The 20,132-nt window shown below is 34.3% G+C and overlaps 1 protein-coding gene across 2 annotated transcripts in view; it reads left to right on the top strand.

Moving 5' to 3' along the window:
• The window catches only part of TMEM135 (transmembrane protein 135), a 256,778-nt gene that overhangs the window by 31,838 nt on the left and 204,808 nt on the right, over positions 1 to 20,132 (top strand). For both annotated transcript variants that reach the window (XM_044258354.1, XM_044258353.1), the window contains exons 3-4: positions 1,046 to 1,138; positions 16,126 to 16,159. In XM_044258354.1, the coding sequence (XP_044114289.1) occupies positions 1,046 to 1,138; positions 16,126 to 16,159 (127 nt within the window). The remainder of the gene's footprint in view (positions 1 to 1,045; positions 1,139 to 16,125; positions 16,160 to 20,132) is intronic.

Below are 20,132 nucleotides of genomic sequence, written 5' to 3'. Positions count from 1 at the left end.
TCAGTGATTCTTAATCCTTATGTGTATGTACATACATTTTTCTTATAATGTGTTATTTAGCATTTGGCCAACTTTGTTCAGATCATTTCTAACAAATTTTATGTGCTGCTATCCATTTCTTAGGAACATCCAGTCTTTGAAAGGAAAACAAAAAACTTCCTAATGTTTCCAAATATGTTTTTTGGTCTTTTAAGAAACCCAAGCAGCTAATCACCATTTATAGCATGTGAGATACTCTGTAGGTTCTTATTTTCAAGGGACATATCCCAGTAAGTGAATAATTATATAAACACTTTCATACACACACAAAACAAAAAAATAGAAAATACTTCCATAAGTACTATAAGGAAAAGTTATCAAGGGTTGTTGAGGCAAAGAAGGGGAGACATTTTTTGAATATTTATCATGTGTTAAAAAATAATAGTGGTAATAGTAATCATAACAACAGCTAACATTTTCCTCACACTTTCCATGTATGGTGCTAGGAAATTCCTCATGTAGTTCTCATAACAACTGTATGAGACAAGAAGTATTATTGTTCCCATTTGATACCTAAGGCAGCTGAGAATGTAGAGGGTTTGCATTGTGAGTAGTATTGGATCTAGGGATTTTGTGAAAGGATCTGACTGACTAAATTACTGGAAGGAGAGCTACCTATCAGTTTGCTGTTGTAACCAGAATAGGAGATGGTGAGGGACTTAATTTGAGGCAGGGGTGGCAGGTTGGAGAGGAATTTAAGAGAATGGAAAAATTTAGGGAATGATTTAATATGTGGGGGAAAAGGAAAAAGGGAAGCTAAGGATGTCTCAAAGGATCACACATGAGTGGGTAGTTAGGTATTGATCCCATTCACCTAGAAAAAGAGAGGAGAGAGCAAATTCATGGGGATAAGGAAGAGAGCTGATGAGTTTGGTTACGGGCATGTTGAATTTGGGGCACTGTGGGACTTTAGGTAGAGGGTAGGCTGAGAAGGGGAATTTCTGTTCGCAATAACTGAAATAACCACATAGCAATTTCATACAAACATTCCAAATTTGAATTTCAGGAAGATACTTGGAAAATTCTACTCTTGGAGTCCTGGCTTTGGTGCCGCTTTACCAGCATCTTATGTGGCCATTCTGATTGAAAGAAAAAGCAGGTAAAATTTTATATATGTACATATTTAATAGAATTGATTTACTGTCCTCCACCCCAAATAAATTTCTTTTTAACTTACTATTTATTGTAGCCCAGGAATGAAAAATATTTTCACATGTGTTTTAGCCTTGCAAATATTTGATGCAAAATTTAATTTTATTTTAATATTACTATGTATGTTTATTAAGCCTGTAAAAATGTAAAGATTGACTTTATAGAACAATAAAACCCTTTGGTCTTTGTTTGCTAAAAAATGAGAGAGTTCTCGAATGGGCCTAAGACAGGACATACACAAATCTAATTAAAGATCTTTTCCATAACCACAATACCACTGTCACACCTAAGAACATTAATGTAGTTTTATCTACATCTCTAATTTGCTTCAAGCTCATTGACCTCTGTTAAATCCGTTATTATTTTTAAGGTATCTTCTCATTAAAAAATTTTTTTCTTCATATAAACCAGAAAATGTTTCCTGTGACATAATAAGATTTCTATAAAATGCTACAAACTTACGTAAATTATTCAGTCAGGTAAGCAGTTGAAGGTAAAGCTTTTGCCTGAAAGAATTTTTACCATCTTTTTTTTTTTTTTTTTAAAAGATTTTATTTATTTATTTGACAGATAGAGGTCACAAGTAGGCAGAGAGGCAGGCAGAGAGAGAAGGGGAAGCAGGCTCCCTGCTGAGCAGAGAGCCCGATGCGGGGCTTGATCCCAGGACCCTGGGATCATGACCTGAGCCGAAGGCAGAGGCTTTCACCCACTGAGCCACTCAGGCGCCCTGAATTTTTACCATCTTATAAATATTATTTTCATCACTGGGAACTGCTTTGATTTCCATCTTTATCCCAGAGAGTCAAGATGGGGTCATGTTTTAATCAAAGGGTCATGTATTAACCAAGATCGAGTCATCATCTAGTTTATGAAGATGTTCATTATAATCAATGATCCCGTAGTAAGAGTCTAGATAGATCTTGTCTGATAACCAAGTATTTAGTTAAACCTCCTAAGGTCACTTTTAATGCCTTCTTGTTTAAGTAATGTAATGGTATCTAAATTTTTGGGGTCTAAACTTTTGGTTCTTTGCTTGTCATAATATGATTGGATTATTAATATTACTAAAATCAAGGGATATTATTACCCCAGCATCATCAAGTCAGTATTGCCAAAAACATAGGTTCTGTTGCCTGAGAGTACAGTATAGAATACTATCGCATATTAAGAGGTAGATTCCAGGGACGCCTGGCTGGCTCAGTGGGTTAAAGCCTCTGCCTTCGGCTCAGGTCCTGGTCCCAGGGTTCTAGGATCAAGCCCTTCATCTGGCTCCCTGCTCAGAGGGGAGCCTGCTTCCCCCTCTCTCTCTGCCTGCTTCTCTGCCTGCTTGCGATCTCTGTCTATCAAATAAATAAGTAAAATCTTAAAAAAAAAAAAATAGAGAGAGTGTGGATTCTGAAGTTGTATTTTCTGGCTGGGGCAGCGGGCTCTGTCAGTTACTGTGTTATGGCTTTCCCTACATGCAAATGGAGGTAGTGATAATCTAGTCACATGGCTATCCAGTAAAGGAACTACTGTATGTAAAAGTGCTCAGAACAGTGCTTGACATATAGTAAATGTTACATGTTAACTGTTATTACTGGTTTTTGCCTATTAGGAGTGAGAGAGTTATTCTACTGATTATTGTTAACTTCCTGATTCACTTAAAAATGTGAACACCTGTTTTAGAAATACGATTTCAAAATATTTAACTTATACGTGAAGCTTTAAAAATGCTTTAAACCAAGTTTGCTCTGATTTATTTATTTTTAGCTCTTGAGTAATAAGAGCATTTTGAAGTTATTTGCCTAATTTTCAACAGAAAATGTTGAAATTGAACACATGTATAACCACCTGGAGTCAAGAGTTGTTAACATGTTGCTATTTTTGTTTATTTGTAAGTGTTTATATATATATGTATGTGTGGTTGTGTGGTGGTTCCACATGCGTATGTTAAAATAAGGATATTTTTCTGTAAAATTACAACACTATTATCACATGTAAGAAAATTGTCATTCCCTAATACCATCTAGTCCATAGTGTCCTAAAATGCTTTTATCCTGTTTTGAACCACACCCTAGTATGGTGTTATGTTTCCTTATTTTCTTTTAATCTGGCTTAATCTCCCCACTTTCCTCACATGGCATTAATTTATTGATGTGACCAGGTCAGTTACGTAATGCGTAAAACTTTTCTAGTTTTGTCTGAATTTTTTCGTCATGGAATTGTTTGATTGGTTCACTCAACTTGTGTTTTTCCTGTGAACTGAAGTTGGGTCTGAAGACTTGATTATATTAAGTTTAAACACTCTTGGTAAGCATATAGTTCCTAGATGATGCTGAGGCCATCAGGAGGTCCGTATTTCTAAATAGTTTCAAGTTTGAGTATGTGATTAAAGTGGTAATCACCAGATCTTTTCCATAAACCTATTATTTTGAGGGAACAAGCTGAATGGATTTCTTGACATTCCACAGTCTTGTCTTTGCTGGAGTGAACCTGAGTTGATCATGATACCATGATCTGAGGACTGGTTAGTCATGTGTTCGAGTGTGTGTCTCTGTGTATTCTTTATCAGGTTTGAGTGTCATTTACTTCATAAAATAGTTCAGGGGCGCCTGGGTGGCTCAGTGGGTTAAAGCCTCTGCCTTCAGCTCAGGTCATGATCCCAGGGTCCTGGGATCGAGCCCCACATCGGGCTCTCTGCTCCGTAGCGAAGCCTGCTTCCCTTCCTCTCTCTCTGCCTGCTTCTCTGCCTACTTGTGACCTCTGTCTGTCAAATAAATAATAAAATCTTAAAAAAAAAATAGTTCAGAAGTTTTCCTTCTTTTTTTTCTTGCTCTGGGGTAGTTTAAGTAGCAATGAATTTTCGGGCCTTTGAGTATTTTGTCCATTTCTCTATAAAACCTGGGCATGGTGACTTTTCTGGGGATGGTAGTTCTTAGAAAAAGTTGTCTTTTTCCTCTATGGAATTAATCTGTTTAAACTTGAAGCTCACTCAATAAAGAGGTTCAGTAATCTTCTCTGATAGTTGGAAAGCTCTATTTCCCAGAAAGTATTTATTTTATAAAGATTTTTATATTTACATGGAGTTGTACAGAGTGGTCTTATGATTTGATTGAATTTCATATTTTCAATGGTTATTTTTCTATTTATTTTGTGTGACTGTGGCATTTCCCTTTTTGATTAAATTAACTAGTAATTTTGTTGATTTTTTTTCCCCAATAAATCATCTCATTTATTACTTCTGTTTTTTGGTTTCTAAATTCTTGTTTTTATTTTTTTCCCCTTCCTTCTACCTTCTTTTGATTAATTTGCCTTTTTTTGGGAAACCTTTTCATTTGTTGCTCATTTCTTTTCATTCCTTAAGTTTTATTGATAAAAGTATTTAAGGCAGAATTTTCTTTTGATAAGTGCTTTACTTATATCCGATAGGTTCTGATATATAATACTTTCATTATCATTTTCTAGAAATTCTGCAATTTTAGTTTGTATTTCTCTTTTAATGTAAGAATTATTTATTAGAGTGTTTAAGAAGATGGAATGTCCCCTTTGTTACTAATTTTCAGTTTTATTGCATTCTTATTTGAGAATGTTTTCATAGTATTTTCTCTGTATGGAACTTAATAAGGTTTTCCTTATGGCTGAATTTATGCTCAATTTTTGCGCCTTTTTTTGAACACTTGTAAAAAAGTACATTGTCTTTTATTGGGAGTTCAAAGGTTGACAGATAGCCATAAGATCTGTGCTATTGGGTATGGTTTTAGGTTGTATCTTTAACTTGAGGTGCAGTTTCTAGCATTAAAAACTATATTCTTGGGCGCCTGGGTGGCTCAGTGGGTTAAGCCGCTGCCTTCAGCTCGGGTCATGATCTCAGGGTCCTGGGATCGAGTCCCACATCGGGCTCTCTGCTCAGCAGGGAGCCTGCTTCCTCCTCCTCTCTCTCTCTGCCTGCCTCTCTGCCTACTTGTGATCTCTCTCTGTCAAATAAATAAATAAAATCTTTAAAAAAAAAACAACTATATTCTTTATTTCATTTAATGTATTTTGGCTTGAGTTCCAAATTTTTAATTATCTTTTTTTCTTCTTGCTTGCATTTGCCTAGTATGTCTTTATCTTCCTGAAACACTTGATGTGTCTCTCTCATATGCCATGTAAACCTCGGTTATATTTGGAGAGCCAATCTGAAAAAATCATTTTATTTTGATATGTAAGTTCAGTCCATATACATTTATTTATACAATTGATATATATTTGGTTTAATTCTGCCTTATTATTTTATGTTATTTTTATTATGTTTGTCATTGTTTTTTTGCTTTGACATGATTATAGAGTCATGAAAAATTACACAAATAGTACATAGATCTACTTGAAATCTTAACCCAGTTTCCCCCCAATGATAGCATATTATGTAACTGTATTATAATATCAAACCGGGCAATTGACAGTGTTGTCAGCTAGATTATGGCCCTTATTCGTAGTCACCAGTTTTTACATTGACATGTCTTGATCATTACAGTATCATGCAGAGTAATTTCACTGTCCAGAGAATCCTCAGTGCTTGGCTATTCATCCCACCCTCCCTCCAGCCCCTGGTAACTAGTCATCTTTTTACTGTCTTAGAGTATTACCTTTTGCAGACTGTCGTATAGTTAACATCATACAGTATGTAAGCTTTTCAGATTGGCTTCTTTTACTTAGTAATATACCTTTAAGTTTTGTCCTTGCCTGTACATGGCTTGATAGGGTCTTTCTTTTTAGTGCTGAATAATAGTTCACTGTCTTGATGCATCAGGACCTATCTTCTGCCCTACTGAAGGACATCTTGTTGCTTCCAAGTTCTGGCAGTTATGAGTAAAACTGATAAATATCCATGCATGGGTTTCTGTGTGGATATAACTTTTCAGCCTTTTTGGGTAATTACAAGAGGTACGATTGCTGTATCATATATTAAGAGTATGTTTAATTTTATAAGAAACCACCAGTTATCCAAAGTGGCTGTATCAGTTTGCATACCCTCCAGCAATTTATTTAATTTAGGAAAATTCTCAGTCATGATTGCTTTGAATATTTCTTCTGTTTCATTCAGAAGAAATATTCAAATGAATGTTTCATTCATTCATTTCATTTCAGCTGTTCCCATTATGTGTATGTTATACATTTTGTAGCATTTAAGTGTTGTCTAGTGGTCTGTATTCTGGCCATTTTAATAGATGTGGGTTGGGATCTCATTGTTTTAATTTATATTTCCTTGATGCTATATGTTGCAGGGCATTTCTTCATGTGCTTTTTAATTTTAATCTGCAGATGTTTTTATAGGGATTTCTTGTAGACAACATGTAATTGGGTCATGTTTTTGATCAACTCTGATAATCTCTGTTTTAATTGGTGTGGACTATTGATGTTCAAAGTGACTGTTGATATACTTGGATTAATATTTACTATATTCATTACTGTGTTCTCTTTGTTCCCTTGTTCTTTAATTTTCTATCTTCTACTCTTATTCTGCTTTTTGCTGAATATTTTATGTCGTTCTGTTTTCTCTCCTTTCTTAGTATATCAGTTATACTTTTTTTTAAACTCTTTTTAGTTGTTGCCCTATTACAATCAATCCTAGTCTACTTTCTTTTTTTTTTTAAAACTTTTTTTTTTAGATTTTATTCATCTATTTGACAGAGATCATAAATAGGCAGAAAGGCAGGCAGAGAGAGAGGAAGGGAAGCAGGCTCCCTGCTGAGCAGAGAGACCGATGTGGGGTTTGATTCCAGGACCCTGGGATCAAGACCTGAGCCGAAGGCAGAGGCTTTAACCCACGAGCCACCCAGGCGCCCCGCTCCTAGTCTACTTTCAGATAACACTATACCCCTTCATTGTACCTTACAGTAGCAATGACAATACACAAACACACACACACACACACACACCATACACACACACACATACACACATCAGCACAATCACATTGTTGCTTTTATTATGTTGTTGCATTATTATTATGAATGAACTGTTATCTGTTAGAGCAAGTAAGAATAAGAAAAATAAATTATTTTACCTTCACTTATTTTTTCTTTAATGTTATACCTTTCTTTACATACACAAGTTTCTGATCTGTATTGTTTTCTTTCTCTTTAGAGAACATTCCACATTTTTTGCAGAGCAGGCCCACTGGCAGTGAGGATTCTCAATTTTTGTATGGTCAAATCTTTGTCTTTCACTTTTGAAGTACAGTTCTCAGGGTATGGAATTCTAGGTTTGTGGGTTTTTTTTCTCTCAACTAAATATATCACTCCACTCTCTTGTTTGAATGGTTTCTCAGGAGAATTTGGATGCAATTACCTCTGTTCCTCTATCGGTAAGGTGGTTTTCTCCTCTGGCTTCTTTCATGGTTTTTCTTTATATTTGATTTTCAGTAGTTTTAGTAAGATATTCCTAAGTGTTGCTTTTGTTTTTGTTTTTGTTTTTGGCATGAGCTTTCTTGATACGTGGTTTGGTGTTTGACATTAATTTAGGAAAATTCTCAGTCATGATTGCTTTGAATATTTCTTCTGTTTCATTCTTTCTTCTCCTTCAGCTGTTCCCATTATGTGTATGTTATACATTTTGTAGTTGTTGCACAGGCATTGGATATTCTGTATTTTTTTTTTCCCAGTCTCTGTTCTTTTTGTTTTATAGTTTTCAAGAATTCTTGTGAAACATCCTCTAGCTCAGAGATTCTTTCCTCACTGTGTCCAGTCTGCTATTGATTACGTCAAAGGTATTCTTCATTTCTGCTGTAGTTCCTTTCTTTGTGGTTCCTAGGATTTTCATCTCTCTGCTTACGTTGCTCATCTGTTCCTGCATGCTATTATCTACTTTATCCATTAGGGTCCTTAGCATATTAGTCATTGTGTTGGTTTTAAATTTCTGGTCTGATAATTCCAACATCTCTGCCGTGTTTAGTTTTGATGCTTACTCTGTCTCTTCAGATTGTGTCTTTTTTGCATTTCGGTGTGCCTTGTAATTTTTTTCGTGATAGCCAGACATGATGAACCAGGTAAAAAGGAATTGCTGGAATAGTTGGGGTTGAGGTGTTGGGGGGGAGGATAGAAACTGTTCTACAGTACTGTGGTTAGACCTCAGTCTTTCAGTGAGCCTCTGTCTCTGGACTGTGAACTTCACAAGTATTTCTCAGGTTTTCTTTTCCTTTTAGGTGGGACTGAGATGGTTGTAGTGTGCTGGAGTTGGGTATTTCGCTTTCTTCCATGTGAAATTCTAAAGCTGGCTGGAGTTGGGTATTTTCCTTCCCCAAGTCAGTTAAGCTCTCTTCAGAGAGCCTAACCCTACTAGGTTAGGCTCTGGTTAACCAGCTTCTACCAAAGGCAGACCTTGTTAAGAGCTGAGTACAGGGGTTTATTTCAGAATGGTTCCTTTTTCTCTCCCCCTACTTGGAAGTGCAAAGGGCTTTCCCTCTGATTTTTACTGTGGGACCTTAGTTGAGCTCCCAGAGGTAAAACTCACAAGGGTGTGAGGGTCCCCCTGTGACTGGGTCTCCATGGAATTTTTCCCTCTCAGACTTGTCCCTCTGAGCCTCCTAGTGACAGAAAACTCAGTTTAGGTTTTTCTGTCCTGGCTCTCATTCCCTTCGAAGTTTCAGCTGGTTTCTGCTCTGGTAAACTCTCATTCTCTATATCTGTCTATCATCTTTTCAGTTTTGGGGGGCAGTAGTTTGCAGGGTGACCTTGCTTCTGTACGGATCTAAGAAGAGTTGTTGAGTTTCCAGCTTCCTCAGCTTTTTACTTAATGTTAGGACTCAGTGTTGACTTCTGAGCTCCTTCCACAGAAACTAGAAACTGGAAGAAGACATTTTTTTTTCAGTCTGTTTTCTAGTACTTTTTTTAGTGCTTGCTCTAAGGAGTACTATAGAAATCTTTAACTTTAGAGCTTCTTAGTGTAATACTTCCTTCACCTTGTAAAACATGGAAATGTGTTTAGGTACATATTAGAGGCTGCTTGCCATAGGATCTCTTTTACCTGTACCATCCCCCTCCCCCACCAGCTTTTTTTTTTTTTTTTGGCTGGCAAGTAGTCACTTTCTCTTATACCAGGGATTCCATTGTGAATTCTTTCTCCACGGATTTGTAACTAATTTATGTATATGTCATATACCGATTTATATATATGTGTGTGTTGTTGAGGGCTCAATTCTTTTCTCTTGATACATTAGGTCTTATTTTTTTAGAATTTTAGTTAAAAAAATCAAGCATTTCTTTGAAGATAAACATGTGTTTAAATACAATAACAGCAAAGTAAAATTGTGCTATTGATACCAAGAGCTATAACTTTTTAAGGCACAAAGAGGTTTCCTGGAGGTGAGATGATAACTTGGATTTTAGTTACTAGTTTATTTCCTGTTCTCTTTTTACTTTTGGTAGTGAACTTTTTATTTTAAAGTGTTCTGCTTTCATTTCTTTTAAGTGAACTATTGCACTAGTGTTTTATCCATAGACATTAGATAGTCCCAGAAAATTTGTAGGTGGTTATGCATTATGATTTGTTCTGAATAGTAATTGGAGTTGTTTAACCTAATCAAAAATTGAAGTGTAGCTTTTAGTAAGGATTATCATGTGGTTGCTGAAGAAAAATTGTCTTTCCTTGATGTGATTGTTAAGGAGTTGAACCCTTTGTGGTATGTGTTGATTTAGTTCTGTTGTTCATTAGGTGATGCCGTTAATACCTGGAAATAGCTTGCTAGATATTTTTTGCGGGGGGAGAGGGTTGTGTGTGTATATGTCTAGCAACCACAAATCCTACTTTAGGATCTAATTAAAAACTTTTAATTTTATTCTTCTAGTATCATCCAGAAGGTAGTGACTTATTTTTCTAAGGAGCAGATTAAAAAAAAAAATTTTGGAGTTAACCTTAAAACATAGAAAGCAAACTTTTTGCTTATTTTTTTACAAGTTGTTTTATAGTGTATCTTATTTAAAAAATTACTAAGTCTATCCTATGTTTATCTGAAATTGTGCAAAAGTTAATAGCCTATTTGCTTCAAAAAAGTTTTTTGTGCTTACCACAAATTTTTATTAAGATGCCATTAAATATCAAAATCCCTTAAAAGAATATATGTAACTTACAGAGGTTGAAGTTATGTGTATATTAAAATTAATACAGCTAGTACCCTTTGTGAAGTTTATTATTATTACAGCTTTTACTTTAAGGAAAAGGACTATATGATTATGCCTTTAATTAATGAAGAAAATCAATGATATGTTGGTGGAGACAGCCAGTAGGCAGCCTCAAGTGTGAGTTTAGCTTCAGGAGAAGTGCAGTAGTAGTCATAAAAAAAATTGGAAGTTTTCTTCTTAAAGTTAGTCATTGAGGCTATGTGAGAAGATTAGAATGTAAAAACCCAGAATAAGAAGTCTGAGGGTAGAAGGTGGGAAACAGCAACATTTAAGTTGTCCATTGTGATATTCATACAGCTCATAGTTAATAAAACCAGTAATAGAATGGACATTACAGAGTATGGAAGATTAGCAGTATTTTTTTTCTTCAAATTAGCAAGTAGTGCTAGTTCTAATTTTTAAATCTATAAAACCTTATTTAATAATGAAATGTTTACTCAAAGATTATATATTTTGTACTCAATTGTGTAATCAGTTTTCCCAAAGCATTTAATGCGGTGAGAATGTACAGTGACTAGGCACAATCCACACATATGTGATGCATGCATATAGATACAGAGACTTAAGTAATGATCTGTCTAATCTTCCTAAGGACGTCCTCATCTATCCTGGGTTAGTTTTTTTTCCTTCCTACTTTTTCCTTCTTCTCTTCAATCCATCCATCCATCCATCCATCCATCCATCCATCCTTCCCGGTCTCCCTCACTCCTTCCCATTATAGAATTAGGCATGCTTTGCCAGCTAGTTCCTGATACCTTTTAAGAGGGCAATTTACTTAAATCTTAATCGTATCACTGTGGGATTCTGAGAAAACTTTGAAGTTGTTTCCAGGGTTTCTTAAAAAATTTGTGCCACAAAGGACTGTGATCATAGTAACTCAGCAGGAAACATTCGTAACATCTAGTTTGTCCCTAGGTGGGCTGTTAAGAACTAGTCTTCTCTTTCTTTTTCTAGGAAGTGCTTTGTTTGTGGTTCAGAAAGTTGTTCTGATGGATTTTGTTTTGTAGAATTGCTATGGAATTTGCTTTGATATTTAGTATTAGTTTAGATAAGTTGAAACTGCAGGGTTCTCAAACATGAGCATGTATTAAAATATCAAAAATTGCATATTTATTCTAAACATACTCATGGGTTGAATTGTTAAATTATACTGTTGTTGTTATGAAACCCCTAGGCAGACATGATCAGAATGAATGAATTCTATAATGTGTGAATAAAATACCATGAATTTGGTTTGTAAATTCTTGACATCGTCTTGTGTCAGTGTCATGTTATCTTCACAGGAAGAAAATTTAAAGTACCTTGTAGTCTTCTGAAGTGTTTACTCTGTTTTATCTGTTGTATATAACAGTATATGATTATGAAGTCTTGCTCATATTTTATCTGTTCCTGTACTTTAAGGCAGGATTTTTATACTGTTTTAAAACATTCTGGAGATGAAAGTTTATTCTATCTTGAAAGCCTTTCTGAGATGGTTAAATAGCATCTCTTAGTAAGCCATTACAGGTGTTACGACATTCCACTTTGATTTTCTTTAATCTGTAATTTCCCCTTTTTTGTAGAACATAAAACATTATGTAGAGAGGGAGAGAGAGAGACAGAGAAAGAATATATCAATGTTTAGAATTTAGAAGTTATACCATGCCTGCTATAGTCCCTAATAACCTTAGTTATGAAATGTGTTGTATACAATGTTGTTCAAAAGTTTCAGTAGGTTAGCCAAAGAATATATACATTAACGTTTCCAGAAAAAGAAAAAAAAATATTGCCCATCTAATTCGATACAATAATGTTGTTAGAAGATAATAAAATTTAGAATTTAAGCAATATGAGGATGAATACCTTTTACTCTACTGAGGTATTAAGAAAATTTAATTATTTTAATGTTTTCCTGTGGGAATATTAATACTCTTATTACACAGAGTTCTTAAACAGTGGTTCTTAAGACTTTTTTACGTAGCACCCCCTGCTGTGCACAGCCCCTTAAATTTTGCATGCAAGTTGAAGAGCTTCACCCCTTCCCATATTTAAAAAAGAAAAAAAAAATTATTTGTGGCTCACTGAGCTTCACCCCTCCCTGGATCCAGTGATTCTGAGAAGAATGGAAGTATTTGTGTATCGCAATCTCCTGTGAAATTTAAAAAGCTATTGTTCTTCTTGGCCCTAGCCTTTCCTAATTAGGCCTAGGCCACGTTCTGTTCTTATTGGCACCTCTTCCTTCCCCATCACTGACTTAGCAGTATTTTAATAGGTAACTTGGTTTTCAGAGAAAATTTACTCAACCCAGAAGGGAGTGACCTGTTGGTCTTTAGATCTGGGCTAGAGATAGTCAAGTGGTAAATAATAAAATGGCATTTAATTGACTTGTCAGTTTCTTATGATACAGAACATCCCTGGAGAAGTGATAGGATAAATCAATATTCTGATATTCTGCACCTCCCAAATTGACATTGGAGCTGAGGTTCAAGACATCACCCCAGGGAAACCTGCCAAGAAGAGTCTGCTATGTAATACAGCCCGTCCTGCACTTCTCAGATACTGTTTGTTCATTCTTGAGGCTCTTAGTTCTGGGTTGGAATTCAGATAAAGCTGGGAAGGAGGTGCTCTTCCTCATTATTTGAGAACAGTAAATTGGAACTAGAGACGAGGATAGGATGTAATTTAATAACAATACATCCTCTGCTTTTTCCCAGTAGTAGGAGTGTGTCAGGGCTTTACTTACTCTCAAAGCACAGAAGCCTGTTAGGATATTGTATTAAACAAGTCATTGCAGAATTTAAAGAAAAGTTAGGGACAGATTTTCTGTCTTAGAAGCAGCGCTTTGGAAAGAACATGGAACTGACTTCTAATCCCAACTTGTCTTTGCTACTTTTGTATTTGTGAGGCAAACACTTTTCTGATTCTTGGTTTTCAGTAGAGTAAGGATAATAGTGTCTACACTGCATAGGACTATTGAGAGGATAAACTCTGATTTCAAGTATTGATTATACCTTGTAGATTATTAAATTTTATGCATATGTAAAATAATCTGATCACATCTTTGCTTGCTGATCAATTGATATCACTAATTTTCCCTCCTGTTTACTGGCTGTCTTTTGTGATTATATTTCTATACATACTGTATGTCTCTTGTCTGTTCCTTTTTATAGGGCTGAGTTCCTAGTAACACTTCTTCTAGTAATTCCAGAACCATTTGTTTAATGCTTATTAGATGCCAGGTACTGTTGCAGGTGTGTGAAATGTGAAGGTAAACAAGATAATCTAATCTTTGCCTGGTGGTTAAAGATAAACAGTTATAGTATCAGGTTGATAATTTGTTGAATTTTAGAGATGGAAATAGATCAGTGGGACAAATACATTCGTTTACTTCATAAGGAAATGCATAATCAGCACTGCCACTGAAATTGGAGAGACACTTTGGTTTTGGTTTTGTGATTGTGTTGATTTTTTTCTTCATATGTAAATAGCTTTTGGTAAGAATAGGTATCACTTGAGAAGGATTTGAGTTTTCTGTGTATGTGTGACTCTTGGATGTTGATGTTACCCTAATTTTTCTTTATTTAATTTACTTAAGTACTAGTAGAACACCTTTGGTTTAGAATTAGGTAGGAACTGATAAGATTGGTAAAGATGAGTAAGAACAATTTCAATTCATTTGTACAAGTCATAGATAAGAAAGCTGTGAGATCATCTTATCATTGATTTTAAAATTCCTTTTTAGAGGAGCACTAGAATTCTGTTGTTTTTGGAGGACATTGGGAGATGGAGAGGAGAAGTGAGATGGGGGAAATCGGAGGGGGAGACAAACCATGATAGACTTTGGACTCTGAGAAACAAACTGAGGTTTTGAGAAGGGAGGAGTATTGGGGATATGGGTGAGCCTAGTGGTGGGTATGCATGGAACACTGGGTGTGGTGCATGAACAATGAATTTTGGAATACTGAAAAGAAATAAAATAAAATGGAAAAAAAAAGAATTCTTTTGTTTTACTAAGGTGTGTTAGGACCTGCTGAGCAGGGTCGTTGCCTGCAGGGTTTGGTTCCATGAGTTCGCCTAGATCTCCTTACCCCTTTCAACCAGAGTAGGTCCAACATTATGTTTATATATTGGTGATAAATCTATGTTTTTTTTCCCCTTAAATAGTTTTTATGTTTAAATGTAAGTTAGGTAACTAGTCTTATTCCCTAGTTTATTTTTTTAAAAAAGATTTTATTTATTTATTTCACACACAGAGAAAGACAGTGAGAGACAGCACAGCAGGGGGAGCGGCAGGTGGAGGGAGAAGTAGGCTCCCTGCTGAGTGAGCCAAATGTGTGTCCATCCCAGGACCCTGGGATCATGATCTGAGCTGAAGGCAGACGCTTAACCTATTGAACCACCCAGGCACCCCTTGTTCCCTCATTTTAATGAAAAAATTAAATTACAGAGTACCAAAGAATTAAAGTTAAATGAAACCCTGGTTTTTGAGCTTCAGTTGTTCAGTTAGATTGTATGGCCTCCGTGTGGCTTTAGTGATATTAGAAATCGTATTAAGCCATTTTAAATAGTGAACAATCCAGATTATATATGACTAGATCTGACTTCAAGATTTCATTGACAATGTTAATATGAAGACCTGGCATGAAATTTAAGTGAAAATGATTTGATATTGGTACTTGTTTTATTTACAAAGTTTTTTTTTTTAAGTACTAGAAATTTTCAAAATTGAAACTCCAAATAAGTTTTTATTATTTTCAAAGTTTCTTTTTTTAAAAATTTTTTTAAAGTGAAAGAGAGTGATGATGGGGGGACAGTAGGAGAGGGAGAAGCAGATTCCCCACTGAGCAGGGAGCCACATGTGATGCTTGATCCTAGGATTCCAGGATCATGACCTGAGTTGAAGGCAGACACCTAAATAACTGAGCCACCCAGGTGCCCCATCAACATTTATTTTAACTCTGCCCTTAAACTCTTAAAACATTGAAGATTTCTTTCTTAAAGAATAGGATGTGCTTTATTCATGGCTTTACATGCAGTATAAGTTAGATGAGGTGATTAAATATTCTTTGACTTTCTACCTTTATTTTCATTAAATAAGTTTGATAAGTGTATAGTTTTTCCCTAAAGTGACTGTTTCTTGAACGTTCGTTTGTCTTTTGGCATTAGAAAGTTCATTTAGTGCCTAACTACTCACTTAACAATGAAGTTAAAACCAACATGGTTTAGTATGATTTGTAAGAACATCTAATAAATAGTTGTACTGTGTGTGAAATAAATAGAAGACATGATTTTTTTTTTTTTTGCCATAAATGTGCATTGTTTTGGCCTTGACCTTGACCTTTTGGCAAGATGGATTCTTTAGGGTTCTTTATTAAATTTAGAATTCTCTAACATAAATGTAGACTAATGGCAAATTATACTCCTCTTTTTATTAATTCATAATGATAATAGTAATTTTTAAAATAAAGATATAATTAACACATAACATTATATTAGTTTCAAGTATACAACATAATCATTCAATAATGGTATATATTGTGAAATGACCATTATATTTAATCTAGTTAATAATTATAAGGCAATATAATTAAATTATTTCAGTTAATGGCCACCAAAATAGAATGTTTAATGAGCACTGAACAGAACGACTTGTTTATTTAGATCTAGTTGTTAGGGTACTGAAAACTAAGTTCAGTGTAATCTGTCTTTTTTCTTAACTCCTCCTGATAATCGTTTTGATTTCTAAAAAAATGATAAAGTGAGTATTAAGTCATATGGATGCTTAATCTAACTCTCTTTTTAAAATTATTTGCAGGAGAGGGCTGCTCACAATTTATATGGCCAATTTGGTAAGTAATTACTTTTTTGTTGTTGTTGTTGTTGCTTTTGAAGTTTTCCCATGTACTTTTTTTTATCTTTCTTTTTTAAATCAAGTTCCCTTAAAAAAAAAAAGGGAAAGAAAGGTACTGAAATTTCAGAAGATCTTGTCTCTGTTTTGAGGGATAGTCTTAAATGTTTAAAAGAACCTTGATGCCATCTATTTATTCCTATCATATGTGACTTATTTCCATTTATTTCAGGAAGAAAGTGATTCACTGCCCTTTGCCCTTCATGACTATTCTTTTCTTTAAGTGTAGATCTTCATCTTTGATAGGATATATATCTCTATGTCTTTCTCTATATCTTTAATTTCATTTCATACTCTGCTTCTCTTGCCATTTCTTATGGGAAAATGATTTAAGGATGAGCTTTTGTGATGTCATTATTCTTGGACATTAGAACATTGGTCCCATCTCCAAACCGAGTATATTTAATAACATAATTAGTGGGTCTTCTAAATTTCAAAGTTTATAAGAATGAAATCAGTGTTGTCTAGTCTAATATTCTTTATGGTAACTATATAATCAAGATTATATAATTTTCATTATTAAGTCCATTATTAAAAATACATTTATATGAAAAAAGTTTAAAGTTGCTTAATAGAATTAATAGGCAACATTGAGAAATTCAGCTAAGAAAAAAATACTTCTTTATCTGAGGATTCTTGAATTCTCTAACAAGGGAAAATAGTTCAAAGTTCTATTTAAATACTCATTTCAGGTATAAAATAATTTAATTTTTGCTCTGCATTTATCATATGTCTGTTACCATGCTGTCTGCTGATAGACAAGATGAAGATGGTTCTTATACTTGTGGAGTTTGCTGGTTAGTGAAGAAGTCACAGTAGAAATAATAATGTTTGGAAAGGACTGGAATATAGATTATAGCACATTGTGAGAACCATAATAGTGACACCAACCTATTGTGGGTGTTGCTCTTCTTTCTCACTTTTCAAGAAACATAGAACTATTTCTCCTTCATGCTAGAATAGATTTGAGTTTTAATGTTTTTTTTTTCCTTTAACTATGAACATGCTTTTCTATAACTACCACATGGTATATACTTTAATACCCAAATAACATCTGTATTTAAATACTTACCTTTAAATTCTAAGTAAAGTTTCATAACCTTTTTTTGTGTGTGTGCCTGGTTTAGGTTGTTAATTCCTGGAGAGAAGATTTTGACTTTGTTTGATATAATCAATGTAGGAGATTGCCCTAATATATTATATCAATATATTATAACATATTAATATATTTTTAAATAATAAGCCTTTAGTTGAAGGAATCATACATAGCTTCATATGTAGCTGTAACAAATACTAAAGAGATCTCATATACCCTCCGTTTCCCCTAGTAGAAATAACTTACAAAATTGTAGTAGTATCAAAATTATATTGATGTATTTAAGTTAAGATAGAGAACCTTCCTTTTATGACAAGAATCAAAACTTAATTTTGATCTTTTATTAAGGATTTTTTTTTATCATTACCTACAAAATTTTAATGAGATTGAAGGTCTTTTAAACAGACTTTGACCATGTTTAAAGGAAAGTGAACTTAGATATAATATATTCTGGGTACCAGTGATAACCCAATAAGCTTGATTTTCTTTATCTAAATAGAGCCTTTTATTTATACTATTTCTATAAAGCTGTTTCTTTAGTAGGAGAGTAGTTGGTGCAGAGTAGGTGAAGATTTAAATATTTTCAGAGAGACTGAACTCAGCTTTAAGAAATAACTTTATTCTATCACTTGATTTTTTGCTTACTAGACTAAGTTGTTGGCTTATAACATCAACAACAGTATTTTGAAATGTGAGGAGCTTTTATTTTAAAATTATTTATTGTATTAGGTATGTATTTCTGATTTGGAAAAGACAGAAGAGCATTAAAAAACAACGTAAAAATCATCTGTAATTTTACCATGTAGTAATTATTACCAGTTTGGTGTTTTTTATGTCCTTCCTTCTCCTCCAGTGTGTATACATAAATGCATGGACATAGATGCACATTCACAATCCACATTATATATCCTTTTTCAAAAATTGGGGACATATTATTTTGTGACATCTGTTGTTACTGTGCTGTATAGTTTTATTGCTCATGCTATTAAATAATCAGTTTTTGGAGGTTGTACTCTTACCTTTCCACTTCTTTTTATATCTTTGTGATAATGGGTTCGTTTCATATGTATACGTATATATACAGCCCCCCTCAAAATGTTCGGAGACAATGAGATAATAACTGTTTGGTTAGTAGCAATATCATCTTGTTATTTTTGGTTACGATAGTTACCTGTTCTTAGTCATTTTGACCAGGAGATTTCAAAGGCATTGACTGCCTTTGAATGAGTACAAGCTGGAAGAATATGCAGAACTGGCTTCATATTGTCTTTATTGTAATTTTTATTAGTAAATGTTTACTGCATGCACAGCACTTTTGATGTATTGGGCCACAAATATAAACCTTTATTCTGTTCTCAAAATTAATTTTGTTGAGGGTACAAGGTATATCTAGATCTGAATTTAAAATGAATAGGTAAATTAATAATACAAGATAGTACATTTATGTCGAATATGTGATAAGACAATACAGTCTTTTAAACTTTAGAAAAGGAAGTTAGCTTTGGGCAGGAGCAATCAGAAAGTTTTATGAATTACATGGGACTTGAACCTTGAAGAAAGGAGGGAACTTGGAGGCAGCTCTATCTTTGAGACATGTCATTGGTGACCATGGGACAAAATTCTTACCTTTCCAAGGATTGCCAAGCTGGGGTCAAGGTTTAGGAGCCAAAAAAGGATAAGAACTGTTGAGCATCTACTGTGTTAGACACTGTAAGTGCAATTGGAGTCATTAAAATAAGCAAGGTTATATGGTTTCTCCTTCTGAGGGACCTTCTGCTTTACTTGGGAGAGGAATATGTTGATAGTTGTCTCAAAGCAGAAAACAGTCTAGTGTTTGTGCTATGCAATTTTGAGTATACCTTCTGCTAGTTGTGTTTGTGTTAGTTATAGAGAACAGGTGAAGAGTCAGATACTCTAAGTAAAGGGCATTTCTTTCTTTCTTTTTAAAAAAGATTTATTTATTTATTTATTTGAGAGCGAGAGAGTGAGAGAGAGCATGAGAGGGGAGAAGGTCAGAGGGAGAAGCAGACTCCCCATGGAGCTGGGAGCCCCATGTGGGACAGATCCTGGGACTCCGGGATCATGACCCCAGCAGAAGGCAGTTGCTTAATCAATGAGCCACCCAGGTGCCCAATAAAGGGCATTTCCATTAGAGCTTTTGTTATTATCTGAATATCTTATCTTATCTTACAGTTACTCTTATTACGCATGGTATCTGTCAGTAAGCCCTGGCAAGTCTCAGTTATTAGATCAGTAGTTTTTAGCCTTAAGGATTAGCTAGCAGTTTTAAGAATTACAAACTTAAGGCAATTGACTTACTAGCTGTCTGAGAATGGTTTCTTGTTATGTGTTTGTTAGCAATTTTGGAAGGAAAAGTGTATAACTTAAAAAATAGTATAGTTTTTTTTTTTTAGCTTTTTAGAATTGATAGTGAATTAGTTGTTAAAGGGTGAAATATATGAAAAGTATAGACAAGGTGTAAAGAATTAAATATTTTCTCTAGCTTCTGCCAAAGATAGGGCTCTAAAATGGTGGAGATGTTTTTTTGGGGCTAATGTACTAAAACTAATTACAACAAGAACACCAGCTGCTTAGATTCAACTTCGCCACAATATTATTTTAAAGAGAACACATAAAAGTTTGCATTGATAAGATTTCCCTTTATTATGTGTATTGTGACAATGACAGGGTTCCAGTCTTTCAAAGTTCATCATATACTGCTAACAGTTGTTTAAAATGTGATGTTAGGTGTAGTTCATTTATGTTTAGTTTAATTTATAATTTATGACATTTAAAAATCTTTCTATATAGGTCCGTT

The sequence above is a fragment of the Neovison vison genome, chromosome 7 (genome assembly GCF_020171115.1).
Source record: "Neovison vison isolate M4711 chromosome 7, ASM_NN_V1, whole genome shotgun sequence".
NCBI classification, from domain to species: Eukaryota; Metazoa; Chordata; class Mammalia; order Carnivora; family Mustelidae; genus Neogale; species Neogale vison.
Note: the sequence above shows the minus strand (reverse complement) of the source record. Positions and strands in the feature narration are given on the sequence as shown.